Here is a 16,146-nt window from a genome sequence, read left to right as displayed (position 1 = left end):
CTAGATAGCCACTACAGAAACTTGGTTTGTGCTATATGTTCCAGAAAATCCCTCATTTGCATGACAACTAATTAGGAAGAGTAATAAATAAAGAGATAAAGGTTTCCAAAATAAAGAGGATCCAGATAAAGGGGATACCAAAAGGTATCCCGTTAAAGAACATATGTGGGTCCTAACACACTGGGTGGGTTCAAAAAAAAAAAAAAAAGGCAAAGCGACAAAGACTACTCTGTGAAGAAATCTAGTTTAGAAAGAGACTCCCCCATTCAAAATATTGGCTTGAGCAACCACACTTTTTCTCATATCATACAGAACCTCAAAATATATAGGAATGCATCTTTCTACATTAGCTCCTGATTCTGGTGTATCCCATAACAGTGAAATGGAATTATGGCTCAGCCGCAAAGCCCTGGCCCTCACCTTCCCAGCGGCCTAAATCAATCCCCAGTCCAGGACAAGATGCTTTGAGAGATGCATAATTATTTCAGGCCACTAGGGTAAGCACTATTCCTGGCAACTCTGCGGGCAGTGCCATGGATGAGGGCTTCTAATTCTCTTTGGTGATTTGGTTCTGCATAAACTGAGATTTTTCTTTCAGTGTTTCAGCCAGATAAGCAGGAAAGGTCGGCTCTCGTCCTGAGAGAGAGGCAATCAAGGTCAATTTCAGTTCCTTTTCTGTGCAGTTTAGTCTACTTTTTCCCAGGTTGTCTTCCTGACACCTGTCCTTATATCTATATCTGATTATCAAATACTTAGTGAGAGAAACTTTGGCAGCTTCTGATGCTCACATAGTCACGCAAAGGCCTCTCAGCCTAAGAAATAGCAGGAATACACTTCAAATCAGTTTCCTTGAGAGGCCAACCTAAGACCCTAGGCTGTGAACGTGGGAGAAGTTTCTCCCATGGGTATTTTGAGGGTGAGGTGAAGAATAATGCTTTCTCTCACCAGAGGCAATACTGATCCAACTTGCCTATTACCAAATCTCTAATTTTTGGTTTGGCACTGCAGCCACAGTATACTCAGTTACTACCGAATATAGAAAGAGAAAGGCAAATCTTGTCAGTCCCATTCGGAAGATGGTGAAATCGAGGCTTAAAAGTTTAGAAGAGTTGCCTAAAGTGAATTCGACAAAGCAGTGTTGTAACTAGAAAGTAGATCAGCTGACATCTGTCCCTGGTTTTGTAGGTCACAGCTTCTTTGCAAGTTTAGAGCAGTGTTTTACTTACCATATTCCTCCTTGCAAACTTCTATTTACTTTCTTAAACAGTGGATACCAGTGGAGAGGTGTGCATTCCAGACACTTATACAATGTACACAGACTGAGCCGTCTACCTGTTGGGCACACAGCTCCAGGCTCAAGAATCTCTAAGGCTGTTAAGAAGCACAAACGAGGCACGAGAGGGAGCAGGCTCTAATGTGAAAGGAATATCCTGTACCACTGCAAAGGCCGATTAAAAACATCCTCTTCATCACTATTAATAAAAAACTAACCAATACATTCTGTGCTTTTTCAAACAGTACTGCTCACCCTCAGTGTCTTCATTAAATAAATGCAAACACGTGTGCTTTGAAACGGGTAGGTGTAAAAGAACACTCTGCACAATTATATCTAGGCTGCCGCAGATTTACATCACATGCATACATATATCTAGGAGATATTAATTCACGATGACAGCTGAGCATGACAAATGCAACAGTACACAAGTTGGAACGCTGAAAACAATGCAACTACAAACCCCATGCAGACAAACACGCATACAATGAGTTTTCCCTCAACACACACGTGGCCGCACTCACAGGAGCTTAACCACATTGAAAAACCCCAAACACAAACACCGGAGGCTCGGGCGCGCGCGAGCGGCCCCCACACAGGCAGCCGCGCCTTCATCTCCAGGCAGGGATTCTCGTGCGTCCCCGGGTACACTCGCCCTCCCACCGGCATCCCACTGCGCGAACACATGCGCGCCAGCCGGTCCCAGAGCGCGCCCGCCCGCCCGCCGAGGAAGCGGCGGCTCCCGGGGCTGGGGGCAGGGCCCGGTGGGGCGGGAGCGCCGCGGGGCCGGGCCTTGGCGCCCGGGGAGGGGACGAGGGGCGGGCGCGGGGCGGTGCCCGGCTCACGTGGGCGGGCGGGAGCAGCTGAAGGTCCGCTCGGGAGCCTGGGCTGTCCTCTCGCGCGCGGCGCTGGCCGGGGCGGCGGCAGCGGCGGCGGCGAAGGAGGAGGAGGAAGGCGGCGGTGGCGGCGGCAAAAGAGGAGGGAGGACGGGGGCGGCGTCGGACTGGAGCCTAGCGGCGGCGCGAGCTGCCCAGGGCGCTGTCGTGAGCTCGCCCGCCGGGCCCCCACCCCCGTACTACACCCTGCCGTGCCCAGCACTGCCCGCGTCCGTGCCCCTGCGGGGAGCGCGCCGGGGCTGCCCCCCGAATGACGGGCGGAAGGTTCGACTTCGACGATGGCGGCACCTACTGCGGCGGCTGGGAGGAGGGCAAGGCGCACGGGCATGGCATCTGCACGGGGCCCAAGGGCCAGGGCGAGTACTCGGGCTCCTGGTCGCACGGCTTCGAGGTGGTCGGAGGCTACACCTGGCCCAGCGGCAACACCTACCAGGGCTACTGGGCGCAGGGCAAGCGGCACGGGCTGGGGGTGGAGACGAAGGGCAAGTGGATGTACCGGGGGGAGTGGTCACATGGTTTCAAGGGGCGCTACGGGGTCCGGCAGAGCCTGTGCACCCCCGCTCGCTACGAGGGTACCTGGAGTAACGGGCTGCAAGACGGGTACGGCGTGGAGACCTACGGGGACGGAGGTGAGCGGCGTAACGGGCGGCTTGGCTGCTCCGCGAGCTGGTGCGGTGGGCTCTGCCCGGGCTGCGGGGAAGCGGGGAGGACGCCGGGCGCACGTGTCCGGAAACCCGCCAAAACACCTGGGGGCGCCTCCCACCTCCCCGCCCGCGCCCGCCTTTCCCAGAGAGGGCGCTGGGGCCGGACTGGGGCGCGAGGACTGGATCTGACCCCGTTCTTGGAGCGGGCCGTGTGTCCACACTCAGGGGAGCTAGGCGTGAATGTACCTGGCCGGCGCCAGCACTGCGCTGCCACCGGGAGGGAGCGCCGCCCGGGAGGGTTGGGCTGGAGAGAGGACGCTGTCACTTGAGCCCGTCACATTACGTTCCTGATCCCTCCCTCTCCCGGCCGGGTTTGAAATCGCCACTCCCGTGGAGTTAGAGCGAACACCCTGAGCGGGTGAGGCTGGCGGTCCGTGCTGACCGCTCCCCGGATTGGTTTCACGTGGAGTCGTATTTCGCTTCTGGTCCTCTAGTAGCCTAAAGATAGAAGCCAGAACCCCGTAACTAGGATGTTGGGGAATTGTACCTTATTTGGGGGTGCATTTGGAAACGTCCTAGTAATGGGAGCAGAAAGGCCACCTGATGCAGGTGGAGTTCAGAGTGTGTGAGTTCCTAGTTTTCATTCCGTTTCTTAAAGTATTGGTCTTAAAAGAGTAGCAGTCTTTGCTGACCTGGAGATCTTGGACAAATTACTAAGAAGATATTTTGGAAATGCGTAATGAAGTCTACATTTTAAAAAATACAATTGGCAGGTGTGTTCCTATAGCTGCTAAGTTAGCAGCTACTACTCCTGAGAATGGCAATACTGAAACAATAATTTGCATTATATGTGACCTAAGCAGTATTCCTGGCTGTGAACAAAGATCACTTTATTTTAATATTTAACAATATTTGCCAAAGAGATTGTGTATATACCAGGACAGAAGTTCCTCTTTTATTAGGAAAAGTATACATTATTGAAACAGGTGTCAAAACCTGATGAATTTCCTTGTGTAATACGCTGAGAAAGATATTCATGAATAGCTTATGCTTTAGCAAAGTGCATTTCCTGATAAACATAATCATATTTAGTTGAAAAGGGTTGTAGGAGGCGACATCACTTTTTGGAATTAAGCAGCTCAGAGTTGGAGGATATTAAAGGGATGCAATTAAAAGTTTCTCCAGCCCACTGCAACCCCATTTATACCATTGCTTATATAAAAGCTTACACAATTTGTACACTTCACTTAGTCAGAACACTTGGGCCGTGTTTCAAATGCAAAATGGCAGAATGATAGAACTTGCTAAAAAGGACATCTTTTCATCCTACAGTATAAATTAAGCATATGGTTCTCATGGATTAAAAGAAAAAAACATTCTCTAATAGTTTTATCTGGGGCTGAGTCCCGAGTTTCACAGTAGTTAATTGGGATCCTTAAATGTTCTGAATGGGCATAAAGTACCTGGTTAACAGCGCTATAAATATGTCAGTTTGTGACTGGATTTTGTTGGAGGCCCCAGCTCTACTATATAACTAAATTCCATGCTCAAAAGTAGAAGGCAAAATTTACTTTTTTAAATGTGTGCATTATTTTATAATCTTTTAAGAAGGCCAGGGATGGTTCTCTTCAGTTTTGGAAGGTTAAAAATAGTCTCCTTTTAAAGATACTATTCATTAAACACACTCTCTTGGTTTAGAGTATTCATTATACCTAGTAATCAAAATATATATAGCACAGTAGAGGCTGTCTGTGTACACGTCGTAGAAGCCCAAATAAGTCTCCAGAATGATTTTATGAATAATCTGCCTTCAGTTTTAAAATAAACTTTAAAAAAACTTAAAACTTGGCATCATCCTGGGTGGTACTGTGGTTTTCTTCTTCTACCAAAAAAAATCTAATATGCTACAGTTAGGAAGAAAAACCTTAAAAATCACTACTGAATGTCTACTCTATGCTAATGGATTTTCTACTGTCTCATATGTAACTTTATTTCATTAGAAAGTTCTTAATCATAAAAAGGGAGTCTAAAGCAAGTTTATTGCCATAACTTATTTCATACAAAGGTTTTGGCCAAAATAGGAATATCACTAAAAAATTAGCTTGTTTTCTGCTGTTCTCACTAAGGAGTTAGCTTGTTTTTGTTTGCACTCTCCCCATCGCCACATGTCCATCCCTGTACACCCTGTATCAGATTCAGGGAAAATCTGATTCCGAGTTTTTTTGTGGTGACATTAAACTGGAGGAGGAAGAAAGCAGTAATTCCATGTGAGAAGTATCACTTATTTTATTAGTGATTTGTGTATGATGTGTTGCTGAAATAGAAACCCCCTGAATATTAACAGTAAGTTAGTATCATACTCATGAAATCCAAGTCTAGGTGCCCAGAATTTTTGTGCTAATTCTGATCTGTACTTTGTTTTTTCACTTGTCATAAAACTATTGAAAATATCTGGGAAAACACAACGTTTTGTTAACTAGATGCATACTTGCATATACCCATTTGGAGCATATAAACTGAAGTTTGGCATAGTGCAGTGCAAATTTTGACTGAGACTCCTAAACTGGATGCCTTCCACTACAAGATTGTGTAGTTAAAATGACTAAATCTAAAAAATTAACTCCCAAATGAACACAGTTTAAAACTGGTAAAAGTAATTTTTATACTTGTGAAATATGCATCTACATTTTAGGAATCAAGAGGAACTAATTAGAACTTTATTTGAGCAGCAGGAAGAAGTTGGAACCCACCTGCTTCATAAAGAAATAGGCCCTTTTTTATTCTAGGTTCATTGACTAAACTAAACCTATTTTAAATTTCAGATGAACTGCTAACAGTTTGACTGTAAATTGGTTTCTAGCAATTCTGTGGAGGAATTCTTTCATCTACTGTGATTTAACAAAATAAGAGAGGAATGTGGCCAATGCTCTTGTCCCCCCCTTCCCTATTTGACAGTTAAGCAGAGACTTAAACTTTCTAATTATTGCTGTTGCCTTAAACAGCTTGGATTTTCAAGCCATACTTTTTTGGAAATTCTAAATACTGTACTAGTCTTATTTTTGGAGATAACAGTTTAAAGAAACTAGCTGTTAATTTTCCATCAGTGTTAAACATTTACCAAGATGGTATGGTTGTGTTTTAAAAGTGCAGATACTTATTGATATCAAACAGCATCTCTGCAAATTGTTCTAGCAAAATTAGCTTGTCACTATAGACAAAAGTTAGGAGGATATGATTATAGCATTCTTTTAACCAACAAAATGTTACAAATAAGGTAGTTTATTTTAGTATCTTCAAGCCAGATTGTGAAACTTTCATCCTAGAATTTAAATTTTACCTGTATAAGCAAAGGAAAAGTCAAAGTCAAAATTTCCTAATAATTCCATTCCCATTCCTGTTAAGATGGCAGTATTTGGAGATGGCCAGTATTCAATAGGAAGCTTCTTAGCCTGAAATGTTTTACATGAATATCTTATCCTCTTGGGTTAATCTTTCAGAGAGAACTGTGGGCCACCCACCTCCTCAGAAGTTCATAGATGTCAGGTTAAGACTTCACATCTACCCAGAATATGACATTTAGAGTACCAGACCCACTTAGTATTTCATTGTGTATCTACTATTGCCTGTGTCACATATGCCAGAATGAACAAAAAGAGAAGGTAGTCTTGAAATTGGTCAAAACTGTTGAGTTGGGAGTCATTATGGTTTTAACTTCTAAGTGCAATGAAATAACCAGCCATTGTTAACACAGTTATATAAAACCACTAGCATTTTTGCTCAATGTTTTAAAAATGAATATGTGCCATGCAATGGAAATCTGTGCATGGCAATATAAAATGCAAAGTGACTGCAGGGTAGATCTATATAATCAGAAATGGAAAGAGGTCAAGACAGACTAATCATTATTTGTTTTCTATGACATTGTGAATTGTTATGAATAACACAGAAGTAATTCCATTTTAAATTTTCCAGATAGCTTCTTTTGAAGGATACTGTAAATTAAAATTTACCCTTAATTAAAGGAAATTGATTTTGAAAAGAAACTTCTAAATTCCCTAATTTAACATTCATTTCCTCCTAAGATTATTTTAAAACCTGTGCCAGGTTATTTTTTAATGTCCTTGCTTATTTATTTAGTAGCAAAAAATTCACTACAAATGCTTTAGATGACAGACTATCATGAAAAAGCATAATATTTGTTGACAGAGTCATGTGGTATCAACAACATTTTAATAGATAGTGTTAAATATACCTTTCCTCTGAGATGAAGTCCAAAATGGTAACAGTAGAGGATTTCATCTGGCCTTACATCAGTTTCTCCAAGAGTAAAGGGTATACTTTTTAGCCACCATAGCTTTTTACCGTCAACCTAGTCACCAAACACCCTCCGTCCACAAACACAGACCAGAGGACACATGAGAATTTTGTGTTCTCATATGAAATAATTCCTGCCCTCAGGGTGCTTCTAGTCTGTGGTGTGATTCACAGTGCAGTGGCAGCTAGGGAGCTAGGGAAATCCATAGAGGATACAGAGATTTGGCAAATGATATGGCACAAAGCTTTGGCCTTTTCACTTAGAAGCACAAAAATGTTAAATTGCTCATTTTTTTCATAATTCACTGTATTCATAATATATATTGTGGTTGTCAATTCTCTCTTAGCCAAAAAGGTTCACCCAAATTCAAATGATAATCCTGAATATTCAACAGTTTTCTCTACACTAAAAAAAGAGATGCTGAATGTAGCAGAAAATTTAAGACGTTCATTTGATGACTGTGTCCCAAGTATTCCGATTTAAGCCTGTATGCTGTTTGGAATGTTATGCTGACATAGACCTAAAAGTCATATTTTAGAGTTTTCCAGCTAAATTAGTAATATTAGAATAAAATTTACAAATAGAATTCATTTCATCTTCTACTGTTTCCTTGTCTTCTTCCCAAGAGGAATTTTTGATGCATTAATTTCAGAGGAGAATGTTGTTTCCCAGGGTTCACTTTTTGTATTAGAAAGTAGTGGTTTTCCTCTGAAATACTTGCATAAATTTTTTAATGAAAAGCAAAAATTATCTGACTACTGGAAAATTCTGTGCAATGACATTAAAGCCTTACACGCAAAATTACAGGGCGGGGATTCACAAGTGGATGCAAAGTATCCCCCAGGGTTGACTTGGAAATGGGTCAGATTTGACCTTGGGCAGGCCTGCGCCAGTGTGCGCTGGGTGGTGCAGGTGACCGTGCAGCTCTGCCCCCGACTCACGGTGCTTTCTTGCGGTCTCTCCAAGGTACCTACCAGGGCCAGTGGGCCGGAGGCATGCGGCATGGCTACGGCGTGCGCCAGAGCGTGCCCTACGGCATGGCCACGGTGATCCGCTCACCGCTGCGTACCTCGCTGGCCTCGCTGCGCAGCGAGCAGAGCAATGGCAGCGTGCTCCACGATGCCGCAGCCGCCGCCGACAGCCCGGCCGGCACCCGCGGCGGTTTCGTGCTCAACTTCCACGCAGACGCTGAGCTAGCGGGCAAGAAGAAGGGCGGCCTCTTCCGGAGAGGCTCCCTTCTTGGAAGCATGAAACTTCGCAAGTCCGAATCCAAGTCTTCCATCTCGAGCAAGCGCAGCTCTGTCCGCAGCGACGCGGCCATGAGCAGAATTAGTTCCAGCGATGCCAACTCCACGATCAGCTTCGGCGATGTAGATTGTGATTTTTGCCCGGTGGAAGACCACGTGGACGCCACCACCACGGAAACCTACATGGGCGAGTGGAAGAACGACAAGCGCAACGGCTTCGGCGTTAGCGAGCGCTCCAATGGCATGAAGTATGAAGGGGAGTGGGCAAATAACAAGAGGCATGGATATGGCTGTACCGTGTTTCCTGACGGCTCCAAAGAAGAGGGAAAATACAAAAATAATATTCTGGTTCGTGGGATAAGGAAGCAGCTTATACCAATAAGACATACAAAAACTAGGGAGAAGGTGGACAGAGCAATTGAAGGCGCCCAAAGGGCAGCTGCCATGGCCAGAACCAAAGTGGAGATAGCAAATTCAAGGTAAGTAAATGCAGGGTGGTTGGTTTTGCCGGGTTGGTCAGAACAATGGAGTATCAAATATTATGTTTGTCTATCTGCCAGTGACATCGCTAAATGCTTTCTACAACTGCTAAAAAATCAAAGATGAAAAATGATTACACTCAGTAGAATCAAAGTCAGAAATTTACCTGCACTGTTCTGAAACTTCCCATCATCAAAAAATGTCGAAGGCACTTTGAGCTCCCCTTCCTGTTCTAAATTACTTCCCTCATATTTAACAGCGTGAGGAAGTTCACTGAGACCCTTTGCTCATCTTCCTGAGCCCGGGAAGTTGCTGTTTTCTTTTCTTTTTTTGTAAGAAGGACCTCTGAAATGCTGCCATAGAAAGCATTGTGTTTTGTGTACCAAAAGAAAATAGCAATCCACGTAGAAACATACTTAGTATAGATGTGTACCTTTATTCTGATATCTACATCGGAGGTATGTACACTTAGCCTAGCTTATACAATTCAGATTCTGTTTATGAAGTCTTATAGGTAAAACTGGCTTTGAGACAGCCACCAAAACCTACATATAGCAAAAGTGGAAAATAACATGACAAAATCTGGCATGCATTGTTAAAAACAACAGCTACATGGGAAAGGCAAAGAGACCTACAAGAATCGCCACATTCTGTGCAGAAGAGATTAGGTCACTGGTGTATTAAAAGGAAAGGGGTGGAGGGAACCTGACAACCTGACATGGACAGATGGGACTCTCAATGTGCCAAGGTTGGAAGAAAGAAGAGCAGTAGAGAAGGGCTGGAGTGAGTAGGAGAAAACCGGTGAATAATAGATTGACAAGTGGGGTGTATGTGTGGGCACAGAAGGACTACGTGCTTGAAGTTTTACCATTAATAGCTGGTTTCAGGGATCTAGCAAGAGGGATAGAGAAATCTATTGCGAATAAAGTTCTATTAGGGAAGGATATCATAGGTGAGACCAAAAAAAAAGGTGTGGTAATAAATGGAAAATTTTATTTTTAGTGTTATTTGAGTACTGACTAGCCACAGCTTTGTAAGACTTGAAGCATAAATGTAGCATAGAATATTAAAAATCCTGTTTCTGCTTCAATAACACTCTTCCACAGAAGTAAACGCCCTTTTGAAACCACAAAATGTTAGCATGTTTTCAGGTTTTTGTTATTGGCATTGAATTAATGAACCTTCCTTTTTTTTGATGGAGCCATATGAAATTTCCACTGTTCAAATTTTTTAATGTACAAAAAAAAATGGTGACATCATATGGTTCAACTTAGTACTTCTAGAGTTCTTTTTTTTTTTTTTAATGCCCCTACTTAAAAAATAAGTAGGGCTACCACTAAATAAGGTTGCATATTTTGCATTACTTTTAGATATATATTACATTATATATTATGTTAAAAGTCTTCAATGTTTTCATCTTTATCCCAAACTAATTTCATTTCAGAGCTATTATTTTTTGTTGATCAGCACAAACTTTCATGACTCTCTCTCCTGTCTTCTCTACCAGGCATCTTTTACTTCAGATCACAGTTTTGGATCTACTTTGCTTTTCAGTTTGCTTATAGATCAGATACTCAGCACATCTAATCTTGCTGGCTTACTTTTAGACCTAGTAATAAACATTTGTTAGGCCTTAACCTCTAATTTTAAATGCACACTTGAATTCTTCCATGTTTTCTCGTTACAACTTAGTGATATGCTAAAGACAGATCAGTCTTGGCAGGTGAAAAATGAACCTGTGCAGAACACTTTAACAAACGACTTATGATTAGTTTCCATTGGAGGAGTTTGTATAACAGAAAGCGACTGGCAATGCAGAGATGATCTCTGATTATGCTAGTATCATAAAACTCTCACCCAAGTCCTAGCCATGTTCTCTCTGTTGCAAGTCTTTTGGGGGTAGTATTATTTCATTTGGGAATACTGTATTATATAGTTATAATCAAGAGATCTTTAGTTTAAGACCTTATACTTTTAGCCAGTTAGTTACTTCGTAGTTACTTAGCTATGTTTAAAATGCTTAATTCATTATGCAAATGAAAGAAGCCAGTCACAGAAAAACAAATACTGCATGATCTCACTTAATCAAATATTGCAATGACCTGACTTGATCTAAAATGGTCAAACTCATAGAAACAGAGTAAAATGGTGGTTGCCAGGGACTGTAGGGTGGGGAAAATGGAGGGTTGCTGTTCAACAGATACAAAGTTTCAGTTACTCAAGATGAGTAAGTTCTATAGATCTGCACTACAACATTGTGCCTATGGTTAACAATACTGTATTTTGCATTTAAGAATTTGTCAAGGCCGGGTGCTATGGTACATGCCTTTAATACTAGCACTTTGGGATGCTGAGGCAGAAGGATTTCTTGAGCCCAGGAGTTCAAGACCAATCTCTGCAACATAGTGAGACCCCCGTCTCTACAAAAAATAAGAAAATTAGCCGGACATTGTAGCACACACCTGTCCTAGTTACTTGGGAGACTGAGGTGAGAGGATGGCTTGAGCCCCAGAGGTCGAGACTGCAGTGAGCTGTGCACTGCACTCCAGCTTGAGTGTCACAGCAAGACCCTGTCTCAAAAAAAACAAAAAAAGAATTTGTTAAGAAGGTAGGTCTCATGTTAAGTGTTCTTACAACAATAAATAAAATACTGTTCAGATGATACAATCAACAAATTAAAAATAAAAATATTCAATTAACCTTCTATATTTTACTTACCTTCACTGTTTTAGTCCTTTTCCCAGATTCCTTGCTATTATATAATTAATACTTCCGATTAGAGCTTTGTAACTTGTTTTTGGAGAAAGCAGTTAAAGGAATGACATTCCCCTTATAATAGCTCTGATTTTAGAGTTCTACAGTCTTTTAAAACCCTTAAAAATAAAAGATTCTTTTAAGATTTGCTGCCTGGGGGATAGGACTTTTAGCTACGTTATTGTCGTTAACCATGGCTCTTTCTAATGCCAGAATATCTACACAATATCTGTACAGAACATCTATCTGACCCCTCTATGGTTGCTGTTATCAATGTTTTTGTTTGTAAAACTACTGAAAATTTAAGAACATAAGATGACACTCTTCCCACCTAGCCCAGTGCAGACAGAAGAAAAACTAGAAACTAAATCTCTTGGCAGCTGCTGCTGTTGAAGTCACTAGTTCATCATTAGCAACAAAAGGAGATGATCAGTGAATAGTTATCAGCTATTCAGTTTGTCCACCCAGGTAGTGTAAATCACTATTCTCAGCAACATAGTGAGACCCTGTGTCTACAAAAAATGAGAAAATTAGCCGGGTGTGGTGGCATACGCCGGTAGTCCCAGCTACTCAGGAGACTGAGGTGGAAGGATGGCTTGGTAGAGAAGACCGAAGGCCCCCAATTTCAGATCTGGAAAGGCCAAGAGAGAGCATCTCATCCAAGCCCCTCACATTCAGAGGTAGGAACTGAGGCTCTACCCAAGATCACAACACTGTCCCTGTAATGTTTTCATTCCATTTATGTTATTTCTTATGCTTTAGAGACTTTTATTTGTTATTTAAGTCCCAGGGAAATGGACGCACCCTTGTACCATAATCCTATTTTATCTTGAAGCAAAGGTTCAAGTTGGCTCTAAGGGAAAGCAATTATATTCTCCAGTAATGTCTCCAGGAGACACAGAACAAACCGTTTTTGGCGCAAAGATTCATGAAAGCATGGTGGATCTGTGGACCTTTGCTTTGCTTCTCTGAAGAGGGAGTTGTGTTGCTCCCCAGTAAACACATACAGGAGGCTTGTTATAGAAGGCTATTATGGGCCCTTGTATAATTCCGACAGATCAAGGACTATGGGGATGACATAACAGTAGATAGTAGATATCACATAGTAGATATAGAGTTAATAGATTCTAGCAGGTTAACACTTAAGAGTCAAGACCATAAGGGATACTTATAATTTGCTGACTCCTGGAACTTATTTTTAGGCCTCTGCTCTGCTCCGAAAGGTACTGTGTTTGTAAGATTTACAAAATTTTATTTCCCTTTTGTCTTGGTCCTGAGGGTACAAATCACCATCTGGGATTGAGAAAGGGTCTCAACCTTTTTTTTTTTTTTTTTTTTTTAAAGAAATGTTCAAAAGGTGGAAGAGCAACTCTAAATATCTCAAGAAATGAGTGTACCTAGACGCTACTGAGACTGCTCCATGCTAGTAGCTGACATACCACCTCTAGTTCTGGATCCCAACTGCTCTGCTCTTAGATGAAGATGCTACTCTGAGAGACAGCTACTAGAACTGGGGAGAGTGGAGCCAGTACCTAAGCCCAGGCTCCATGGTCTTTCCTTTGTCAGTGTGTACCCTTGATGGTAACTTGGCCAACCAGACCCTTTTGAGTCACTGGAGTGCTGTTTTAGAGCCCTAAACTATAACTAGAGCCTTATAACTTAGAATTGGATCCCCCAATATGCTGAATTTACTTTCTAGAAAATATAATAAGCAGAATCTGTTTTAGTAGAGGAGACGGAAAGCCCCCAATTTCAGATCTGGAAAGGGCAAGAGAGAATATCTGGTCCAAGCCCCCCACATTCAGAGGCAGGGACTGAGGCTCTGCCCAAGATCATCCCACTGTCCCTGTTGTTTGCATTCTATTTCTTAGGCATTCAGTTTTCATTCCCTTAGCTTTTGCCTCCTTAATTCCTTCAGCTGTTCCTGTCATTTTAACTCTATTTCTCGTTTCGTCAATTTTTACTCCATCGACTCTTGTCTCCAATAATTCCTTAAATGAGGTGTTCAAAGATGTCACTACTCCTTGAGAAAAATATTTTAAGAAAGAATCTTAAGGCATTTGGTTGAGAAAGCAAATAAGAAGTGACCCTTAGAGAGCCCCACTTCTGTGGAAATGAACAGATCACTTAGGAAGAGGTGTGGACAGAAGCAGAGCTTGGTGTGATCTGAATATTAGAAGAAATAATTATCTTGCAAGAAGATAGAAGATGTAGGAGGGGTGGGAGAGAGCTGGCCTCACGCAATTGAGAACCACAAGCCTTTGCTTGTATTGGCTTTGTTATATCAGACAGATAAGAAGAAATACTATAAAGTGAGGAGGTTAGCAAGTTAGTAGGTAACTGCTCCATTTTGTAGACTCTGGCTAACTCTGACCAGCCTCACTTAAGCTAGTGAAGCTCATTGGTACACAGCTGGGCAGGCTCCCCATACTACCAGGAAGTGTCAGTAATGGGGATAGGTGGCCAGTCACATGGGACTATGCTGCTCCTTTTGCCAACCTCTCCCTGACCATTACTGGCACTTCGGGTGATGATCAGGGCACCTAGACATGTAATCTTAGGAGGGTGTCTCTTCTGCTCCCTGTTCAGCTCAGAACTAAGGTTGGATGCCATGTTTGCCAGTTTTGGACTTAAATATAAAAACGATACATACTTTTCCTGTAGGATTTTAAAAAACCATTCCTCATACTTTTGTATAAAAAAGGATATATTGCATTTTCATGCAGATCTCCCCCCCCCCCCCCCATACTCAGAATGGTTCAACCATGCCAGCTTGCTTTCTGTTGGAAAGAAGCTCTCAGCCCCTGTCCCTGCTCCCTCTGGCTGGCTCCTCAGGCTGCTGGGTCCCCACTGCTTTAAGCCTAGGTCCCTTCATAGTGGAAGTTTTCCTCAACCCACTTCTAGTGGTTCTTAGCCCACTGCTTCTCTTAGCCCACTTCTAGTCTAAAATCCCCCCATTAGTCTAATTGATATTTAATTTCACAATATTTGTTGAATATCCCTCGCCCCAACTAGATTGGGAAGGATGAGCTGACTCTGAAGTCAGCTTTGCTCACTTTTGTACACCCAGCAGTGAGCTTAGATCAAGGCACGTTAGTAAGTGCTCTAGTAAATATTTGGTGAATGAATTAATTAAATTCTCACAACTTAGGGTATGACCACTGCCAGTGCTCCTAATTTTGTTTTGCTGGGCAAAACCACATTTTAAGGATGGAAACTTAGCTCTCATAATTCATGCTATAATCTAACAATAGTCAAGGAGTGCAGAAAATGTCAAAGTGTGTGCTACGGGTAACTTTTTCCTTAATTAGGTCAACATTGTTACAGGACATAACCAGGGAACAAGAGCATCAGGTTGAGCCAAACTGTTATCTCCATTCTTCATAAGTATTGAGCTGGTCAGTGATACATATGAGAGATTCCCTTCCACATGTGGAAACTCCAGGAAGTCAGCTTATCCTAACTGTGATAACATTGGCTTAGCTTCTGTATTTGACAGCACCAAAACATGTAATATACCAGAATGTAAGAGCTTATTATTATTAATTTTTTTTTGGAAAGTTTTTCTTGTTTGGAGGTCATTTTACTTAGGTTCAAAGAATATCATTTAATTTAACACATAAAGTTGGCTGGGATAGAACAGTTATTCACAAGATCACTTGACTTGATTCACATTTTACTCATAAGTAATTAAAACCCAAAGTCAACTATGAGTCAATGCACATTATGGATCCAAATTAAACTGACTATTACCAATATCAGAAAAAAAGCCCATTCTCTGCTAAGTTATTATAAAGGGCCAGGACTTTGAAATTCTTAAATTATTCTCAACAAAGGGATCTTTTGGAAGTCAAAGCTGTTTATAAGCTATCTTTATGTCTGTACTGTAATGATAGTGGTTGTATGATATTTTTAAACAGAAAGTTTAGATCACCTTTTCTACGGATTTTTTTTTTCTTCTGGTGCTCTGGTTAATTTTCAGTAATTAGCACAAGTGATTTTAACGGGAAGGGGAAATCCTTCTGATGCCTTCTAAGTCATTTTAATGAATAGATTGTTAAATAGTTAAAGAAATTTTAGGACAAAATCACCTAAAAATGTGGGCATTTATTGCTAAGTAAAGCATTCGTTATTTTCTTTAGTTCTACTACCTGTGTTCTTCCATATCTGCACCTTGGCTGCCTGTCACTCTTTGCAACTGTTGTAACCAGTGCTTCTAGGAGCAAATTCCAGAAGCTTGGTTGAAATACCCAGACTCTGAGGTTCAGAAAAGTTATGGTGAACAGGGAGCAGTTATTACCTTACCCTTCACTGCAGGGTTGTTTTGAGAATTGAATGGGGGAGTGGGTATCATGGGTCTTTGTAAACTGTAAACCACACATAGCAGTTGTTATTTAGGAAAATGTTGCAATCCTAGAAGTACCATTTTACCAAGTGAAACTTGATAGAAGACCAAGAAGCCAACCTGGGATGGAGGTAAAGATGAAGTGAGGAAGGAAACAGGAAGGGAAGGAAGGATTGGGAAGCAGGAATGGGT

The 16,146-nt window shown here is 42.1% G+C and overlaps 2 protein-coding genes across 6 annotated transcripts in view; one reads left to right on the top strand and one right to left on the bottom strand.

Annotated features, from left to right (window-relative positions):
• The window catches only part of GDAP1 (ganglioside induced differentiation associated protein 1), a 454,780-nt gene extending 451,959 nt beyond the window's left edge, over positions 1-2,821 (bottom strand). Inside the window, exon 1 of the mRNA XM_063726298.1 lies at positions 2,746-2,821. The gene's annotated coding sequence lies outside the window, so the exon portion shown is untranslated. The remainder of the gene's footprint in view (positions 1-2,745) is intronic.
• The window catches only part of JPH1 (junctophilin 1), an 86,156-nt gene continuing 72,173 nt past the window's right edge, over positions 2,164-16,146 (top strand). For 2 of the 5 annotated variants that reach the window (XM_054561776.2, XM_009243885.4), the window contains exons 1-2: positions 2,167-2,798; positions 8,095-8,854. In XM_054561776.2, coding sequence (XP_054417751.1) covers positions 2,420-2,798; positions 8,095-8,854 — 1,139 coding nt within the window. In that variant the 5' untranslated portion in view covers positions 2,167-2,419. Of the gene's footprint in view, positions 2,799-8,094; positions 8,855-16,146 lie in introns of all 5 variants that reach the window. The other 3 variants (XM_054561775.2, XM_054561773.2, XM_054561774.2) reach the window with 2 other exon arrangements.

Source organism: Pongo abelii, chromosome 7, assembly GCF_028885655.2.
Source record: "Pongo abelii isolate AG06213 chromosome 7, NHGRI_mPonAbe1-v2.0_pri, whole genome shotgun sequence".
Classification (NCBI taxonomy): domain Eukaryota; kingdom Metazoa; phylum Chordata; class Mammalia; order Primates; family Hominidae; genus Pongo; species Pongo abelii.
Note: the sequence above shows the minus strand (reverse complement) of the source record. Positions and strands in the feature narration are given on the sequence as shown.